The 21,516-nt window shown below is 39.3% G+C and overlaps 1 protein-coding gene across 2 annotated transcripts in view; it reads right to left on the bottom strand.

Annotated features, from left to right (window-relative positions):
- Nucleotides 1–4,167: 4,167 nt before the first annotated feature.
- The window catches only part of LOC148542784 (gamma-aminobutyric acid receptor subunit beta-4), a 366,337-nt gene continuing 348,988 nt past the window's right edge, over nt 4,168–21,516 (bottom strand). For both annotated transcript variants that reach the window (XM_088466801.1, XM_088466809.1), the window contains one exon: nt 4,168–7,277. In XM_088466801.1, the coding sequence (XP_088322927.1) occupies nt 6,909–7,277 (369 nt within the window). In that variant the 3' untranslated portion in view covers nt 4,168–6,908. The remainder of the gene's footprint in view (nt 7,278–21,516) is intronic.

Here is a 21,516-nt window from a genome sequence, read left to right as displayed (position 1 = left end):
TGGCTATTAACATGAAATGTGTAAACCAAAAATGATTAGTACAAGCATGAATTGTGATGTACCGTCTCTTAAGCATACACTAAAATCAAATACCCCCAAATATTGTATGCATTATTTTTACTGTTATATGTGCCAAATTTGATTACTTGTACTTGCTGGAAAGTCGCTGCAGAAAGTGATTAAACAAGATTACATGGAGCACAGTGATGCAGTATTATGTTGCATAGCACAAAGTTTAGGCAAACCATAAATATTAATTACAACATCATGAGTAGCTTTAACTACAATGGAGAGTTCATACAAGAGATTAGATTGCTGTTATTTATACATCTTTTCTAACTAGTCAAAATAAGGATATGTGCAAACCTTTTAACGTTTGAAATATGCAAATCCAATCATAAGGAATATCTATGCAGTAAATTAATAATTATGGATTTCTTTGCATTATAAAATGAATATGAAGGGTTTAATTGTTTGGATAAATAATGCATTAGTGAATGCATTCATTTCAATATAACAACATTTAATCTGGCAACTAGGTTATGAGATCTTCTTAAAGGATAACACAATGGTTCACATTGTATAAGCCACTCTTAGGGGGCAGGCAAGTCTAGAATTTCACTCCTTGCTCAGCTTTCCTGGAGTAGAATAATATTTATCCATTTTCCAAACAGGACCCTGACATCCCGGGATCGGGACAAGCAACAACAGTGCAGCTACAGAAAATAGCCAAATATGCAAGAAGACAAGAACTGGCGGAGAGAGCACCATAAGCTACCAACTATTCCAATGATGTCACATATGCCCTCTTCTCTTATCACGTATGATGATCTCCACCCTTTCTCCCATGGTCACATGTAATATGTAGAAATGAGAGGGAGGTACTGTGAGGTTTAAAACTGGCATTGCCTTCAAGAGTAAGGGGTCTATGTGACAAAAGGAGAGAGTGTTTACAACATAATGTGACAAAGGACCAGAAGAGATGTGCATACATAAAGACCACTGGAGTCTGTTCTACAAGTCAAACATATATAAAGCAGCGCACGTGCCACATAATGTACATTTGACATGAATTTGAGGCATGTTGTGTGGAGGCCTATGGCATACAGTGCTACAGCTTAGCTCCCTAGATCATCTGAATCCAAAACTGGCTTGGGGCCTATCCATTAGCAGATAAATTTGAATGAAGAACGACTGATCATTCAGTCATTCAATCTATCTAATGGATAGGCTCTGAACGATGACAGATGCGCACTCCCGCGGCCGACAAATTTTGTCTTTTGTCTCTCCTACATGTTGGTCAATTATCGCTTATCGCTGACAAATATTAGAAATATCTGTCGCGGTGAACGGCGAACGATATTTTTAATGAAAATTAATAGAATCGTAAAAAAAAATCTACTCCATGAATGATGTCATGCAATATCGTTCGTCGTTCGCAAAGATCTGTCATGTACATGACAGATATCGGTCACCGCAGTCCCAGGGATTTTCAAGGGCTAATCTTTTGTCTTCATCTTTTGAAAAAGATCTGCTAATGGATAGGCCCCTTTATTCTCTCCCTCTGGCCAGTCTGTGTAGAAGTAGCAATATCAAGTTTTCTTTCTTGAGAAAAATACCCAACAGACTCTGGGTCTGTCAGGGCCCAAGTGCCGATATTTCAGTGATTTTGCCACAGTATTTAAAGCAGCAATTTTTAAAGGCAAAAACAGACTGGTTTTGCCTTTAAAATAAAATGCTTATTCATAATTGCTGAAAAATCGGCACTATTGCGAACTCAAACCCTATTACATTCCCTCCTCTGTTTTAGTTTGGATTTGAGATGAGCAATTTGGTTTTTGAGAAAACTGAACGTACTCGAAGTTAAGGATTACGAGTCACACCAAGATCCAGTTCGGAATCACTTTGGGATTCCAAGTAGAACCTAGTTCTAACTTGGGTGTTTTGAATTGCATTCAAGTCCCTCCCTCGTGATTTTGGCTACTGTGTGGTGGTCAAAATTGATTGGAAATTAATGTTACTGATGTTAATAACACTATAGGAACAAAATCGGATCCTAGTTACACGATTTTAGCTGTAAACCAAAGCTGAACCAAAACACTTGAGAGTGGTTTTTGCAAAACCAAAACCTTTGTGGGTGGTTTTGGCAAAACCAAAACCGAAGCACATGGCTATGTCTGGGAAGTGGGGAGAGGGTGTCAGCAGACAGATGCTAGGCAGCATGGTTACCTGACTGCAGTCCTGCTTGTGAGAATATTACTGTTCTCTATTTTGTGTTTGTGTTACCCAATGTATAAGAGTTTAAAGTCCTTTACAGTAGGGGTGTTTTAAGAAAGGAGAGGGCCCGTGTGCAGACAGTGCGGGCCCCCTCCTCCCTCTAGCGGTGCAGTAGATACTGGCTTAGTGCCAGAATCTACTGCGCATGCATGGGTCTCCGGGAAAATGGCGCCTGCACTGTTTTTCCAGGGACAGCAGTACTGCGCATGCACAAATCACCGGTAAAATGGCCACTGCCATTTCCCAGTGATTTTTGCTACTCTACAGCTCTGGGCCGGCACTGCAGAGCAGCATTCTGGAGTCAATGGACAGATAAGTATAAAGACTATATTGGTGCAAGGTGTGCACTGTGGGGCCCCCTGGTCCCATGTGCACCACACAGCCTGCACCCATTATAGATACACCCCTGCTTTACAGTAATGGAGCTATAGTCAATATAGTCAATATCCTGGCAAAGGGGATGCTGGCGCTTACAGTACTGGCACCGGAATCCCGACACCTGTTTGAATCCCAGCACCAGCATCCCAAAGGTAAGTGGCAGGGTTAGGGGGGAGGGTTAGCGTTAGGGGTTAGGCACTAGGAGGAGGGTTAGGTTGCGGGTAGGTTAGGATTAGGCACTAGGGGTGGAGGTTTGGTTTAGGCATTGGGGAGTGAGGGTTAGGGTGAGGGTTAGGATACCGACCGACAAGTGTCGGTATCCTAACCCTCTCGGGATGCCGGCGCTGGGATTTTGACCGCCGGGATCCCGAGTGCAACCCAGCTATAGTAAGGGAGTGAAAATATGAAAAAAGTGATCTGCTATTGAAATCGTTCTGCTGTCCAATGCCAGCAAGAACAGCATTCTAGTACATGAGGCTTTTTTTTCCCTTTCTCTGCTACATAGACAATAAAGGGATAAGAGCCAAGGTAACAAGAGAGAAATCAGTGACTATCTGATGGTTTGGTTTGTGATTTACTAATTTGGGACTAACTTTTACACACTAGCCTTTTAATATAGGTCACACAAATATGTAAACTAAAATAACTTTTAAGTGTATAACAGTGTTTTTACATACCTAAATTTGTTACCATTAATTAATGAAATTCATAGTTACTTGATATTTGAAAGATAATCTCTTACAATTTTAACACTGGAGGATGGACCATACCAACACTGGAGAAGTTGATACATTTTGACAAGTCCTTTTTCTGGAGAGACTACAAAAGTAATACAAACAAAAAAAAATTACTAACAATTTTCAGTGAGTCTTGAGCCTACATATTATATTAACAATATTTTTTTATTTTGTCATGAATAGTATGTTATCCATATTTTATTGAGAATTATCATTTTATTTTATGATAAATATTACTATTAGAGTTTACAGTTATTTCACACCCTATTACATCAATAAAATGATGTCGCTTTGTGTACAGGCCAAATATGCTGTATAAGGGCTGAGAAGATATTTTGAAAACTGTGTTAATTTATGCAAAGAAGAATTGAGCATGATAGGTAAGTCACATGTTCATGTAGTACAGCACAACTTAGGAAAAGTTCAGGAGACTCCCATATTCTTCCCACTTCCAAATGAAATGGGCACCTGTCCCCACTGGATGATGCCATGTTTCGTGGGTTTACACCATGGGGTGCAGGGCCATAATGATGCATTTCACCTCATCCCCCTCCCCAACACAGTGGCCACTTACATCTCACATCTAGAAACTCTCCTGCAGAGGGAAGAAAAAATTAGCTAAGTATGAGTTTACCATTATATTATTTTCTTTAAAATGTAATTGAATTTAAACATCACAATAAAATATGAATTTACCAAGTAACATATTATTTTACCACAAATAAGTGAAGCAAGTAAATAAAATATAAAACTTCACAAAATGTGTAGATGTCATTCTAAACAAACATACAAAAGCTTCACGTGAATGGGAAAAGCATAAATAGCTAAATGGGGAAAACACATATGGCACACCTAGAGCTAAGAAGAAACATATATGCAATTATATGGGTTACTTAAGTATATTTGGAGCCTGTGGGATTTCTTTTCAATTAGGTCTTGGTGGAGGGCATTAAATTGGTAAGAGGTACCAAGAGAATGTTAATATTTAAAGACTAGAACATGTTACATAAAAAAACAATGATATTTCTACATATCTATCAGTAAACAGAGGCATGGTTATTGACTGTAATGAGTTGGTGAGGCTCTGTTCAAAATGTTTGAGAACAACTTAGACAGATCATACTTTCACATTTTTTTTTGTTTTGTAGAAAATACATATTTCAGGTCAAGTATGGAAATTTATATCTTTCAATTAATCACACTCACTTAATTGCGTAGTGCCATTAGACTCATACATGATATCAAAGAAAGGAATTCTGAAGAAAAACAAAACTGCTAGGAAAGGAACTTATGTTTGAAGTAGCTTGTGCAGGTTCTACCGCACAGAATGAGTGAGAACATTATACATTTTAAATATATTAACAAAGATGTTTTATGACAAAATATTCTGTGACACATAAAGGTAATTTCATACACCTGTTTCTTGCTTTAAAGAGGTTATATGTATATAAAAACAAACATAAGCAATTCAAGGCAGAATCTTTGCTCCATATGTAATAAAATAAGTCCCACACAGCATATCACAATGGGATATGTTGTTGTTGATGAATATGGTGCAATTGTTTTGCCCCACACCTTTTACTTTGATGCAAAGACCCCTACATTATTTTTTTTCTTCTCTGAAAGCTTCATGAATACATCTTTTATGTCCTTACACCTGTGAAAATTATTTAGTATGAAATATTCTAGAATAATGTATAACTAACATTCAAGTTTTTTTTAGGCATGGCTCCTTATTGTAACTTTATGAGACAGTGCCACGTGGAGGGATAGCCTCACAGTTTGTAATAATATTTATAAAACTCTAGTCCTCAGTAGTTTTGGCACTGCTCATGTCCCTGAGCCAATGGGGGGCATTTATTTAAACTGGGGTTAAGTAGAAATGGATCAGACAGAATTGGCCTCTTCTTTGCATGACTCTGTATAAATATCCCATAGCTTCTATATAAGTAAAGTTTTAACTGGACCAAGTGGCAGCTATTGGTTGTGTTAATTCTGTCCATTTTTGGCTTCAAATTATTACAAAAAGTTGCAATGTTTTTCTAAATGCTGCAAAGCCATACATATTCAGGAGCAACCCCCTTTTTAGCAATAGGACAAAAGGTGCACCGATCATAAAATATTTAGAGTGCACATCTACTGTAATAAATCTGTCATACCTTCCATGAATCTTTTTACATTAATTACTGGCCCAAATTTAATAAATGTCCCCCAGTATATTTATGACTTGGCACTTCATCTGTGTGTGAATGCATGTCTGTATTCCATTTTCAATCACATCTAACTATGATTTTAAATCTAGAGATATTAGGGGTCATTTAGCACATAAGCCGCAATTTTTAGTGAGTGTTATACTGTACAGTAACAGTAACAGGCATCATTAACGTGCATCTTGGGCATATGCTTTCATGTGCTTAATAATGAATGAATGTGGCACTTTCTATTCAGAGTTCACACTACACTCTACACTACATTTGTGTTTTTGGCAAAGAGTTATAACAAAAATTTCAAGAACCATTGTTGCGTAACAATTAGCCAGAATGTGTTTTGTTTTATTTTGTAGCTTATAAAAATTATTGGCACTTAGTATACGCGTATACCATCTCCCTGGTATTGTTCTAATCTTGACTTAATTTAGGAAAATACACATATTCTCTTAGATATGGTTTGGGATCTGTAGCAGAACATTTTTATAAATATGTGAATAAAGGATAGCAATTTGCACAATTTAATTTGATGTGTAGTAGTTAATAAATTAAAATGTGCAATTTTTAATTTCGTAAACATTTTCTCTTTGTAGTTGTAAATAATTGGTGTTTTGACAGTCTTGCAGTCCAGAACTAACTATTCTATTTTTGTTGTTGTTGTATTTGTTTAGCTATGACATTCCATTTATTTGTTTGAGAAATGTGTTTGGCTTTTTTTCCCCCAAAATCATTCCTAAATATATATTTTAGTCAAAGGTGCTCCATCAGAGCAGGTAGGTGCAGCTCAAGTTAGCAATTAGAAATATTCTGCTCTACAGAGTTGTCTGCATGCATGTATAAACGTGTCTGTGCCTTTTCAGCCTTACAATATATAGCAAAATCATGTTAAAACTGCATAAAGAGAGAAACAATTACTGGCATTCTTCTTTCCTCAGATTAACCTTGTACTACCAATACATATTCCATATTGGAGATGTCTCACATATAAACTGTTTGTTATTACCTTACTTAACTAAGTCTCAAGAAAAGGTACAGTATCTTCATTATAACATCCAAAATGACCCACATTACCCAGCCATAATCTATTTCCAGGCAAAAGAGAAAAAAAAACCACGTAAGAAATTTGGTGAAAAAATGTGTGACAAAAGTGCAATTCTCCTTCCCCCTCTTTGTAGGCTTGAATGACTGCTTCTTTCTCTGGCCCAAACATCAAACTGTGAAGCAAGAGGGGGTGAGAGACTTAGGTGAAGCTTATGTCCTGTGGAAGGAAGGGTGTGCACAGCTTAGGGTGAAGTTCAATGGAGATGTTTCAGTTGACATAGTACATCCAGTAAACCAAGTTAAAAAATCCAAAAGTGATGGGAAAAATGAGCCTGGACCATTTGTCGATGGTACTGACATCTGTCAGGTCTGGAATCTTAAGCTTTAATTTAGAAGAGCGTCGCCGAAGGCGGCAATTGGCACGTCCACGTGTGGTTGTTAGGGGAACATGGCGCTCCAGGGGAGTGTGGCCAAAACTGTCCCCTCTAGATGTCAGCTGTTTGCGGAACTGGATCCCTGAGGTGTCATATGACAGGACGGAGTTCCGGGAATCTCCAATGTTACTTCCCATCTCAGCTGACATCAACTCGCTGCTCATGTCAAGGGTGCTGAGAAGAATGTTCCCGTAAGGATCAACCTAGGATAGAGAAATGTACATTGTTGTCATTGTGACAAAACATAGGCGTCCACTTTATTCTGTCTGTGTCTCATTTTTATTTCTCTTTTACTTAAATTTTAGCAGGGAGTGAATGCAAATCTCACTTTTTAGTTGGACTGAGTGTTTGATTTTTCTGGTAATGTACAGCAGTACTGTATATTACTTTTTTAGTCATTCATTGTTCTGCGAAAGTTAATTTCAACAATAGTTTCTCATGTTCATAAAACACATGACAATGTCACACCGCTGTAATGGATTAGATACACAATAAACTTAGCAAAATAAAATAAAACAATCAAACTATAAGGGTCATTTACAAAATGTAATATCTGTGGTCATGCATTGCTCCTTTGTGCATGCAAGTGTGTCTATTTGTCCCCCAACAACATTTCTAGGTGCACCACTTCAGTCTTTGGACTGTGATGAGGTTATGCTCAGTAAAATCATTCTGAGCCTAGTTTTACAGATTGCGCTTATTAACTGGAAGAGCAGCAGGGAGGGAACAGGAAAAATGTATCAATGACCAATCTACAGCACTAACACTTTAGGAAGACTCCTTTATTCATTTAAACTTTTCATATTTTTCCCCTTAAAAACTTCTAGGTTTAGCACTATTTATGATTGAAATTAATGACAGCATAGAGGAGACTTTGGTTATATTGGATTATAAATGACAGTGAGTGGCCATCTAGCTGTATGCATTATGTGTGGCAGTTTGGACTGTTTTTGTAAATATTTATTGTAAAGAAAAATAATGTCTGGAATATGGACATGGAGAATGACCTCATCAGCTACATACTGTATTATGTACTATTGATATAAGCTTTAATAACCATGAACATGCACTGGTGGCGTGGAATTCTATTGTCCAAAATGTGAGATATTAATCAGATTGCATTTATCATTGTATATTGTGTGTTATCATGTTTTGTGAATGTCAAGATTTTAGTGTGAAGAAGTCCTAAACCATTAAAAAATATATACAAACTGTAATGAGTTAATAATGAAGAGGAACCAGCCTATGATATCTATATAATAATTAGCTAAGGTGGTCTGTCCTGTATACGACATGCCCAGTGGGAAAGATCAGCCAGTGAGGATGGAAAAACAGTCTACACCAGGAATGGGCCGGTGATGGGTGGGACAGAGCTGTGCACATGGTGGATTGTGTTGACCCATAATATGCTGGTTCCCTTTACTAGTTTCAGAATAGGGGTATAAAGGACTTTCTTTTGCATACACAAGCTGTTCACATGTATTGATCTGCATGTCTTCTGAGATTAAGGTGAATTCACGGCCCTTGACATGTTGAGCACTTGCTCCACATATAGCCAGGACAGACTCAGTTTACAGAAATTCCTGCTATTAGCTGACGATAGCTTCAGTGCCCATACAAACATTGCCATGTGCTTTCTCAGAAATCTAGTTATTTTAGAAACAGAGCATGCCCACAACTAACTCTCAATGGGGGAGATGTATCAAACCTTGAAGAGAGATACAGTAAAGTGAAGAAGCAACCAATAAACTTCTGTCATTTATCTAGCATAGCCTATGAAATGACAGTTAAAAACTGATTGGTTGCTTTGGGCAACTGCTTCGCTATCTCTCTCACCAAGGCTTGATACATTTCATGCTTATGTGCAAGCTCTCCCCCTCAAACACACACTAAAAGTATGCATGCATGAAACAATTATTCCAGGGAGGCACAAATATTAATTAGTGACTCTGAATAAATCACTAATACCTGTTGCAACCTTTGAACATTTCATTCATGTAAAACTAGGAACACTTGTAGCGATCATAAAGTGGCATCTGTGCTTTAGTTTTCCATTTTTGCACTTCATAAATTACTTTTATTAAATGTTTTGCAAAAGGAAAATACTTTTACATATATGAATTTGAATATGGAGAAAATAGAATTAGAGTGTCACCAAGCATAAACAATTGTACCGAAATTCAATCACTGTTACAAATGGAAGGGGCAACAAGGAAAAATGTGATCCTACTCATGGATGATTGTAATTAGCTAGATATAAACTTGGTAATAAAACTAGAGATAAAACTAGATATTTTGTTAAAGGCAAGGCAATGATGAAACTAGATACAGGTTGAGTCTCCCATATCCAAATATTCCGAAATATGGAATATTCCGAAATATGGATTTTTTTAGCATGAGATAATGAAACCTTTGATTTTTGATGGTTCAATGTACACAAACTTTGTTTAAGGCACAAAACTATTAAGAATATTGTATAAAATCTTCTTCAGGCTTTGTGTATAAGGTGTATATGAAACTAAAATTAATTTTATGTATGTACACAAACTTTGTTTGAGCCACAAAATTATTGAAAATGTTGTATAAAATTACCTGCAGGCTGTGTGTATAAGGTGTATATAAATCATAAATTCATTCTGTGTTTAGATTTGTGTCCCATTCCCAAGATATCTCATTATGATATGCAAATATTCCAACCTACAGAAATTCCGATATATAAAAATAACCCTGGTCCCAAGCATCTTGGATTTGAGAGACTCAATCTGTATTTTGTTAAAAGCAATGTTACTGCATAATAACTAGAGATGAGTGGTTCAGTTTAGTTTAGTTGAGAACCGAACATATCCGATCTTGAGAGTTCCAAGTCAAACAGAGGCAAAAATGTCCATGATCTCTAAAATGTTGGATATTGTGAGTTTTGGATTGTAAATAAATCACTCCTGGTCTACTTCCTACTTTTTATTCGTCCCTGAAGCAGCTCCACCTTTGTGGGCGGGCTGAAAGCACTGCACAGAGCATCACTCTCAGCCAATCTGTGCTTCCCAATTAATGTCAATGGGAGTGACCGGTCATTTTGGTTTAGGCACTATACAGAGTACATGGGGTGTCAGTGGGAATCGATAATCGTTTTTCAATTTTACCAAGAGCTATGGATGACTACTAGAAGAAAAGAAAAGGACTACTGCACTGGTTCCTATATCATCATATCCTACAAAAGAAAAAAACCCACACACATGGAATATATATTCTGTGTATCAATTCAATACTGGGGGTGTTGTCAGCTGACAATTATTTAGAGCATTCAGAATTCAAGAGACAGACAGAAGCACTAGTTTGAATTAAAATATAACTTTTATTTCTCCTGAGGAGCTATATATTCAAACTAGTGTGCCACCATAGGACAACTTCTGTCTGTCTCTTGATTTTCTGAATGACTACATAGACCAAAGAGGAGGCCACCCAAATATTGAATAAGTATGTAATTTAGAATTGTAAAAGTATGGTATTTAAAAAAAAAAAAAGGATTACTACCTTCGGTGTCCGTGTACTGTGGTTATTTTAATATTTTCTTTACAGGCAGACTACAGGTGCCAGCGAGCCCTTAATATCCAGGCATACTTGTTGTTCTGCAAGTGCTGGCATGACAGGGCTAGCTTGCTGGGACCTGTAGTGTGCCTGTAAAGAACAATTATTATTATTATTACCGTATATACTCGAGTATAAGTCGACCCGAATATAAGCCGAGGTACCTACTTTTACCCCAAAAAACTGGGAAAACTTACTGACTCGAGTATAAGCCTAGTGTGGGAAATGGCAACAGCTGGTAGTGCCCCCAGTAGTAATTCCCCCTGGTTGTGCCCCCAGTAGTAATCCCCCCCTGGTAGTGCCCCCAGTGGTAATCCCCCCTTTCAGTGCCTCCAGTAGTAATCCCCCCCTGGTAGTACCCCCAGTAGTAATCCCGCCTTTTAGTGCCCCCTGTAGTAATCCCCCCTTTTAGTGCCCCCTGTAGTAATCCTCCCCTGTAGTAATCTCCCCCTGGTAGTGCCCCCTGTAGTAATCCCCCCCTGGTAGTTCCCCCAGTGGTATTCCCCCCTTTTAGTGCCCCCTGTAGTAATCGCCCCCTGATAATGCCCCCTGTAGTCATCGCCCCCTGGTAGTGCCCCCTGTAGTCATCGCCCCCTGGTAGTGCCCCCTGCAGTCATCGCCCCCTGGTAGTGCCCCCTGTAGTCCCCCCCCCCTAGTAGAGAGAGACGTGATAACAATAAAAAAAAAATAAACACTTACCTGAAACTCCCGCTCCTGGTCCCGCCGCTGTCCGCTCCTGGTCCCGCCGCTGTCCGCTCCTGGTCCCGCCGCTGTCCGCTCCTCCGGCCGCTTTGCATGGGAGAGACGTCGTCATGACGACGTGTCTCCCATCACCCACTGCGGGAGCCGGAAGATGGCTCCCGCAGTGGGAGCAGCAGCAGCCGCTGAGAGTCTGACAGACTCTCAGCGGCTGCTGATTACACCAAACACGCAGCTGCCGGCTCCGGCGGCTATGTGTTTGGCAGTGTGTAGCGCTGACCGAACTCCGTCCGGTCAGCGCTACACTTGACTCGAGTATAAGCCGAGGGGGACTTTTTCAGCACATTTTTTGTGCTGAAAAACTCGGCTTATACTCGAGTATATACGGTAACTTTTATTTTTCTGTTACCCAGTGGTCGTGTGAAAGAGCACTGGACTGAAAGCGCACGGCTGGTAGCTCTTCAGGAGGGGGGAGCCCTTTTATTTTAGGGGTCCCCACTTTCCAAGGAATTCCAGTCCTTGGCTGACCAATTTGGGGCCAGTTAACGTGATGGAAGGGGGACCCCAAGCTGTGTGTCAACCTGCTTTAGCATTATCCCCTGGACTGGTTCAGCTGGCTGCTGGTTATTGGAGAAGGGAGGAACCTCACACTGTTTTCTCCCCCAACTCTCCAATACCTGACCAGGTTGAGAGGTCTAAGGCTAGTTACTGATTTTGAGAGGGGGCGGGGGGAGAATCCACACATTATTATTTTTTTAAATAACTATTTTGCTGCTACCAGCAGCTTTGTAGAAGTGTATTGATTATATATTATATTTTCTGCTAAGCTTTTAATTTTAGGGTTTTAGTTCTTGATTGGAGGAAAACATTGTATAGGTTCATATAGTTTATTAAACCACCACCCTGTCTGCCACGGCTGTGCCACTGTTTCATAGATGTGCTAAATTCTTTTAAACTGACATGTGTTTCTGCCGCTGTTCTATTGCCAAGTTTAATTGATCATTATTAATGATCAATTTATATGCTGTTACTCTGGCTTGAATCACCTGAATTGGCCTGAGGCCTGTGATGTCAGCTTTGCTGGTTGGACAAGTGTGTTAGTAATATATTATATATTTTTAGTCTTTTACATTTATGATATTAATCCTTTATTAATGAAAACATTCTCTAGGATCATATAGTTTATTAAACTGCCATCCTGTCTGCCACTGCTGTGCCACTATGTTTCATAGAAGGGCTATATTCTTTTAACCTGCCATGTGTTTGGACCGCTTAGTTTAGCCAGACAGCTCACTGCATCCTTTGGCCAATATTGGTGAAAACAATATTGTGAGTTGTGAAAAATTGACTGGAAATTGATGTTTTTTTATGTTAATACTTTAGAAACAAAAACAGGTCCAAATTACATGATTTTGGCTGTTTTTATAAATTTTTCAAGAAATCCAGATCTAAAACCAAAACATGCGAGGGTAGTTTTGCCAAAACAAATACCTGACAAAGATTTAGAATCAAAATAAAAACACGGGGATCTGCACACCTCTCTAATAATAACTAGCTAGAACTAGCTAAAAAAGAGCATCTCTGTATAAATTTTATTTGAACAAAAATGTTCAGGTGAATGGGTCTTTAGAGAAGTATGACCACAATATTTTAACAAAACAAGTTGAATCAGTTCAGAAATTCATTCCTTATAACTTGAAAGTCTACTACGAAATAAAAACATAGAGACCAAAATATATTTAAAACATATTTACTATACTAATTACTATTGAACGCACAAACCATATGGCAACACAGTGTCTAGCAATAAAAAAAAACCTGTGCTGAAAATAAAAAAGTATGAGAAGCGAGAGACAAAAATAATACAGCATTTTAATTGTTATAACTAGAAGGGATTGAAAAATCTTAATGCAGTAGATATACAACAGAACAAAGCAAAACAAGTAAAAAGGAAATCAAGTTAGTATAGATTAAAGTGGATTGCTAAAGATAGCAGACCTAATCCTAAAATGTTTTTCAAGCAAGAAAAATAAAACTGAAGCCAAGTGAAACACTAGGAAATATAATGGCAGATGACAATGTTTTTTGTTTTTTTTTGTATTTACAATAAAGTAAAACTAATTGGGAAATAGTTCTAGACTATAAAATGCTAGTTGTTTAACACATGATGTATAGTTTTACTTCTACTGAGATTGAAATGGACTTCTTAATTGTAGTTGACAGAATACTGAGTGACAGAACATTTAGCCAGGCAGCTGCTACAAAGGCCAAGAAAATACTAGAATGTCTACAAATGGGGATAAATATACATAATAAAACCATAGCATTACAATTGTATAGGAGGCCACCCCTTGAACATTTTTGGGCAACTGACTGTAATGAAAGCTCATTAGTAAAGGAAATGATTAGTTGAGCTGGTAAATTCACCCACCTAATACAGATTTCATCCATAGGCTTAAAGTAGTTTATACCATTTGAGGATAGCATAAACCAACAGAGCACATTTTTGCTTTGATTACCTTGGTGTGTAATTTATCAATTCTAAGCAACCTCAAATTTGAGGTTTTAAACTCAAAGTTCTTGTTAAAGTGTATGTGTACAAATATGTTTGTGCATAGTCAAGCTACAATTGATATATTTATAGTATTTGTAACTTTTTTTATTCAAAGAGTGAATATTTCTGCGATTAAGCTCAAAGTACAGAATTAGTATTTGTGTGAAAATACATAAACAATAGTATTCAATGTAGCCATTTAGGCTTAAACGTTTGAATATTCTAGAACATTTTGATTTGCTCTAATGTTTTATTTTAACTAAATTTTGAGAATTTTAAATAATGTTGCAAAATCAGGTTATGATGCAGCCTCCGGAGGCTGACAGCAGGGCCGTTTCTAGGGGCAGGCGACCCGTGCAATCGCACGGGCGCGCCGCCTCCGACCTGCAGCAGAAACAGCCTATTAACTGCCGGGCGCCCGCTGGTAACTGAATCCCCGGCAGAGCAGCTGGAGAGACGGAGGCTCCGGCTTCCGGCTCCCCCAGTGTGCACTATGGGAGGACGTCATGACGTCTTTCCCATAGTGCAGAGGAGCAGCCGAGCGGAGCGGACGCCGGAGCGTGGCTGAAGGTAAGTGTTACTGTTTTTTTTTTTTTTTATGTGCAGGCAGCGTGGGGACATTACTCTGGGGGCACTTCTGTGGGGGAAGACACCACTACTGGGGGCACCTGGGCACTACTACTGGGGACATTACTCTGGGGGCATTGCTTAGGAGGTACCACTACTGGGGGCATTACTCAGGGCCCAGGGGCACTACTACTGGGGGCACTACTACTTGGGGCTTTACTTCTTTGGGCACTAGTACAAAGGGAGCATTACTATTGGGGGGACTAATACAGGGGCATTAATACTGGGGACACTATTACAGGGGGCATTACTATTTCGGGCAATACAACTGGGGACACTACTACTGGGGCACTACAACAGGGACGATTACTATTGGGGGCATGACTACAGGGGGCACTACTAATGTTGGCATGGCATAGGGGGCACCACTCCTGGGGGCACTACTACTGGGTGCACTGTATAAAGGGCACCACTACTGTGGGCTCTGCATAAGTTGCACTACCACTGTGGGCACTGTATAAGGGGCATAAATACAGGGGACACTGCATATGGGGACAACTACAGGGGGCACTGCATAATGGGCACTTTTGCCTGAGAGCCAGTGGGGGGGGAAGCCTAAGACCTGTCGGGATGGAATGGCAAGGGAGGGGGCTGGAATGAAGTGTGTATTATGTGAATCTTGTTTTTTCAATGTGTTTTATGTGGGTCTGGATTTAATAATGTAATTGAAGTGGATGTGGTTTTAAAACGTAGTTTATGTGCCTCTGGCTTTTCCAATCTATTATGTGGAAGTGGTTTGTTGCAGTGTATTTTATGTGGATCTGGCTTTTATTTTCAATGTGCTGGATTCGCTCCCAATGCACTAAAAACGAGTGTGATGCAAGGTCATACTTCTGCAAATGTCACACCAAAGGCATGCACACAGAAATGCAGCGTGGGCTTGTGACAGCTAGGCCACACCCCATTTTTTGACCGCGCGCCGTAGGAGCGCGCATGCTGTCTGTCTATTGTTTAACTACATATATTTTTCAGCTCTTTGCCCCTGACAGGTTAGCCAACCCAGTACTCACAGTGGCTGTCATTCTGTGGTCTTTCGAGGTCACACTCCCTTACTGTGATACCACAACCCCACACGATGAGGCCACGCCCACTCCACAATATTACTGCTTCGGGGGGGGGGTTTGGGGGGTGCATTTTGACTGCTCGCACTGGGAGCCTCAAACCCTAGAAACTGCCCTGGCTGACAGTAGCACTTTGTCATGCAGCAGCCACTCAATATCACATAGGTCCAATGGCTTGGTATAATTATCCACATCTAGTTTTTACTAAGCAGCACATAAGTAAAACTAAACAGCTAAATTAATGTCAGACTCGTACTAAGGTTGGAAAGACCTAATGTCCAACTCACAAAACAAGATATTGTTGTAAGGTTGTAGCACTTGAAAATACAGGCAGTGGTTCTCAACTGCAGTTTTCAATTACCCCCAACAGGTCATGTTTTTTTGTGGCTTTCTTTAGTCATGCACATGGGATTAATCTATTTTGCTGGGACAGTAATTATCCCACTGCTTCCACAGACCGAAATCCTCAAAACATGACCTGTTGGGAAAACTTGAGGGTTGAGGTTGAGAACCACTGCTCTTTAGGCTCTACAGGCGGTATGCAGTCGGGATGCCCACGGTCTAAATGCTGACCGTCGGCAACCCGACTGTCTAATAACGGCAAAGGTCTAAGGACAGGCGTCGAAATCCCGACGCCTGTCATTTTACCTACGCCGGGAGCCTGGCGCCCGGCATTACGATCGAAGGTAAGCCGGGCGCCAGGTGTGGACAGCCGTGGGGGGAAGGTTAGGTTAGGGGTTCCTGGGGGGGACTTAGGGTTAGGCACCCACCCAGGAGGGTTAGGCTAGGGGAAGGGGGGTTAGGGTTAGGCACCCCCAGAGGGAGGTTAGGGTTAGGCACCCCCCCAGGAGGGTTAGGTTTAGGCAGCGGGGAAGGGGGGATTAGGTTTAGGCACTTAGAGGGGGGTTAGGGTTAAGCACTTGGGGGGGAGGTTAGGGTTAAGGGAGGGTTAGGTTAGTTTAGCGCAGTCGGGATCTTCACTGGTGCTGGTCCTCTGGTGTCGGGATTTGAATCATACCGATCTCCTACAGGCTGCTCCCCAGGTATTAACTTAAGACACAGACCCAACAACCTCACATACCTATTATTTGCACCTTACAGATGCTCTCCTAATGAGGATGCTATCTGACTGTTAATTACAACACATAGTTCAGAAACCCAAGACATAAATACATTTCCTTTATAACATCACAAGTGTTTCAGTCACCATATCTGCTTTCCCATATAGCCATAGACTTGTCAGTACACAACCCAAATACTAACTTATTTCAGTATATTAATATAATCAAATATATTGTTATCATTAGATAAACCTGTTTAAAATAAAATAAAATGCAGCTATTCTTACACTGCTAATGGATTGGTCTACTGCTTTTTACACTGCTAATCATCATGTTTTCATTCAAGCCATCAATAATCTCTGAGCAGATACAGCAAATCCATCCCCTGGGTCTCCTAGTTATCTAAACACTGTTATGTTGCAACTTGTTGCAAAAAAGTCTCCATCTATTTCTCAGTGTGCCAGAATGCCTTAACAATCAGCAGTACTTCCTCTTTTACTCCCTGCACTATTCATTTTGCATATGCTTTATGCAGATGACACTTAAATATTGTCCCAGCAATCAGAATTATAATTAAAACTGGCTCCTGGGGATTTCCTCTTATATTAGGGGCTATGATATATTCATATAATTGTTCAACCCAAAATAGGCCAACCAACCAATATATATCTATCTATCTTTTACAGGTTAAAACTTACTGTATTAACTTTTTTCTAAACCTTTTTTCTTTTCATGATATGACAAAAATGGTCCCAGTTGTGACATGCAACAAAGCTGCACCTCACACAAACTGCTCCACTTGCTCAGCTGTGTCCTTAACAAAATAGCTTTAAAAAATGCCCTCTCCACTGCAAGGAAACTGCAAGGATGGTCTCCTTTTCCTAAAATCTGGAACGTGGGATCTCTCCTCAGTGTTTGAATTTTGTGGCGTGCATCATTAACATCCATTATACTTACTAGTAAGATACTTCATTATCAATCTCTTTACTCAGACATTTTCTTTGTATCTCTTTGTTTTTCTCAGTATTGACCAGTCTTCTTGATTTAAGTCAAGCAAAGCTGAAATTCCAGCTTCTGTAACACTTAGCATAATTCACATAATAAAGTATTAAGTGCTTCTTAGTAATACACTTAATTCCCACTGACTCAACCATGTACAGTATGTCGCCCTTTACTTAATTCAGATTTTATTTTAAGCTTTTTAAACCAGAGCCTTCTTTTCTCTTGTGCGTTTGATCATTTGCATCTCTGTAAAGTCTCATATATATGTTGTATATATGTTTGCTCTCAGTCAAAAGCATTAGAACACCCCAATTTTTCTAGTTTTTATTGAAATGTACGTATTTTAATGTCTAAATGTACTCTGACTTTAAAGTATAGAACAAGTGATTAATTGGAGATAAAAAAATAAATAAATCAAGGAATTATTTTGTTTAATAACATTTATTTAAAAATTTTGGCTCATGAAAGTAATCACGCTTTTCAATAGTAATCAAATATTGTTGGTAAGTTCTTTGCAACACTGTTCCAGAAGTTCCCACACATATACTACACTTGTAGGTTACTTTGCTTTCACCATTCTGTCCAGTTCATCCTAAACCAACCTTATGGGGTTTAAGTCTGGAGACTGTGCTGCATATTCCATGATTTGGAGCCTAGCATCTTGTTCTTTTCCGCAAAGGTAGTTCTGACATAGTCTGGAAGTATGTTTTGGGTCATTATCTTTGTGAAGGATGAACCCTTGACTAAGTAAGCATAGACCAGAAGGTATTGCATGGCACTGCAAAATTATGTGGTATCCCTTTTGGTTCAGGGTGTCAATCACTCTGTGTAAGTTGCCAATTGTGGTTTCAGCAAAAGAGTCCCACACCATCAAACTTCCTCCTCCATTTCTGCTAGTTGATGTCACACACTGAGTAATCATCCTTATCCTACTTGACAGTGTACAAAAACAAAAATCCTACATGATGAACCAAAGATTTCAAAGGGTTTACTTACTAAATGCCAGATTTTGAAGGCCGCTGGTTACTGGCATTTTTGTCAACACGACAACTGATTTTGCACTTTATAGTATTGCTGTTTAAAATTCGACGTGCAAAATGCCGATAATCATTGACTTTCAAAGGTCGCCATTTAGTACATAAACTCCCAAATGTTGATCCATTGGTCCATGAGACCTTCTTTCTCTTTCAGTCCACTGGCCCAATCAAGACTCTTTCTTGTTGCTATAGTAGATAACGCTGAAATTTGCATTATTTTTAAATTTTTGCTAACCAAAACTTTTTTTTAACCTGCAACAGTTATACCACTTCCCTTTGTATCATTTATTGAACTTTAAAATGTTTCAATTTTTATTGAAAATTAAGCAATTAGTGTTTTGAGTGTATATCTCCTTTGTGTCTCTTGTAGCTATTGTATATTTTCTGTGCTTTCATTTATTTACAATTTAACTTAATTATCTGTTCTTCTTGTGGTCACAAATACATAAATTAATTCTTCCATTTTACTTAAGAACTATTAAAACAGCAGGCTACAGCAAATCTCTGAGCAGAAGATAGCCAAAGCTGAGGGAGTTCCTGGCTCCTGCTTCAACAGTGCTTGAACAGAACAGGGACTCTTCTTTGTGCTACACTTACTATTCCATTCTTGCATATTTGAAAGTCATGCTTTATTATAAAAATGTAAAATGTTTGAATTATGCAATTTAGCACTGCACATGTTTACACTGAATAATTAGCATTTCTTGCTGCCACCCTTATTACAGTTGTTATAGCCCAGGTGTGGGGAACCTTTTTTCTGCCGAGGGTCATTTTGATATATATAACACTATTTGCAGGCCTGGTTTAGGCCATGCCCCCTCCGCGTGATGTCACATGGGGCGGGGCCACAATCACCGGCGATTACAGCAATGCCGAGGTAGCAATGCCCAGGTAGCACTGCTGCATAGATTCTGGCTGCAGGGTGCCTATAACGAGGCTAGCAGATAAAAGCTCTGAGGTCCAGACCAAATGATACCGAGGGCCTTATAAGGCCCCCGGGAAGGAGGTTGCCCATCCCTGTTATAGACAGTGAACATTCTGTATTGTACTACAGTATGAGGCATTGTACTGTATGAGTCTATTGACTTAGGGCCGGATTCAATTAGCGGCGATAATATCGGACGATTTTTTCTGATCTTTTTTGCCAATATTATCGCATCCGTGATAATAGGATGACTGTAATAGGCAAAACGTTTTCTCCATCTCAGACCAGGAGAAAAAAAAAAGCAAAATCCCAATTTTTTCCTAAAAATGTGGAGATTTCTTTCAGAACCTTTTGGACACCCCCCAATGATAAATTACCCCAACATTTTTCGAAAGTTGCGTACTTTGGCTAATAATGAACGTACAATTTTTGGGTGAAAAATAAATAAATTATTGAAAATGATAGAAAGCAATTTTGTTTCCAAGAAATTACTGTTCCACGTAAATTGGGGGTATGTTAAAAATGAGTGTAAGTATATTTTCGTGTCGTAAAAATGCAATTTTAGAAACCATAAAAAAAAGCCTGCTGCGACCGCGTGCACTTGACACATCCATACTTCACCCCAAAAAATCAGACCCAATATGTTAAAACCATTTTCAACGTTTTTTTTCCACCCAAAATTTGCACAGTCGTTTTTCGACAAAGTACGCAACTTACGAAAAAATTTTGGGGTAATTTATCATTAGTGGGGGATGTCCAAAGGGTTCTGAAAGAAATAACTAAATTTTTAGTCAAAAATGGAGATTTTGCGTTTTTTTCTCCTGGTCTGAGATGGAGAAAACTTTTCGCCTTTTTTGGCGAAAAACGGACGACTTAGCTTTTTTTTTTTGCAAAAGCAGCTGTTTTTGCTGCTAATTGAATACGGCCCTTAGATGGAAAATGTGTGCTAATGAGCTATGTTATCGGTGCTAAATGATGACAGATGAGCTATATACTTAGGAAATGGGTTGACATGTATACATGCACCTACTGTATATCCACAATATGATTTGGATACAAATATAGAGTTGTGCATATAGTATTGAAATGGGCATTACAAGGACAGCACTAAAGCCTGTATTTCATTTTGCATTCATGAGATGGAATCGTTTCCCAAAATTCTTTGGCTCAGCATTTGTGAACTGATTTGCTAGCTTGGAATCACAGAAATTTGTATAACCATGAACATTTCTCAAATTATTTTACTTAGTTCTAACATAGTATAGAAAGTAAAACAACCAAACAAAGCATTGCTCCCCTATTTGAGCTCAGAGTAGCCTGAATTTTTCAGTGCAAAATGATTGGCAAGAAGATTTTGTTCATGTTGGCTTGAATATGTTTAGCTTATTGTTAATTTGTTGGTGACATATATTGTAGAACTTGCTCCTTCTCATTCCGCAGAGGCCCTTTTTCTGTTTACCTATAGCAAGCTGTCTTTCCTGTAAGGTGCTATATGCACATAGGCACTTGGACCAGGACTACAAGCTCCAAGATTTAGGGACTTATTAGGACTGGGTATTGTGTAGAGGGCATGATTAACAGAATACTGAAGTAGGCAGACAAATGCACTCACCTTTCTCCCTAGCCGGCTTTTACCTACTGATTTCTTGGCTGCGGCTCTGGTATGGTGCTGATACAACCTATAACTGATTCCATACTAATTACAGAGCCATAGTGGATACACCTACAAGACCATATGGATCAAGTCTGGTGAGTTCCGGCTGCTTACTTCCCTGCACGCCAGCAGGAGCAGCATTCCCACTGTACTGTTCTGTGCAGATGCCCAGCCAGCGTGCCGGGACATTCAGTCGCTACACTACTATAACAGCAGCCAGTATAATTAGCCGAGATA

This window comes from Taudactylus pleione, unplaced genomic scaffold (assembly GCF_031769625.1).
Source record: "Taudactylus pleione unplaced genomic scaffold, aTauple2 ptg000009l, whole genome shotgun sequence".
Classification (NCBI taxonomy): domain Eukaryota; kingdom Metazoa; phylum Chordata; class Amphibia; order Anura; family Myobatrachidae; genus Taudactylus; species Taudactylus pleione.
Note: the sequence above shows the minus strand (reverse complement) of the source record. Positions and strands in the feature narration are given on the sequence as shown.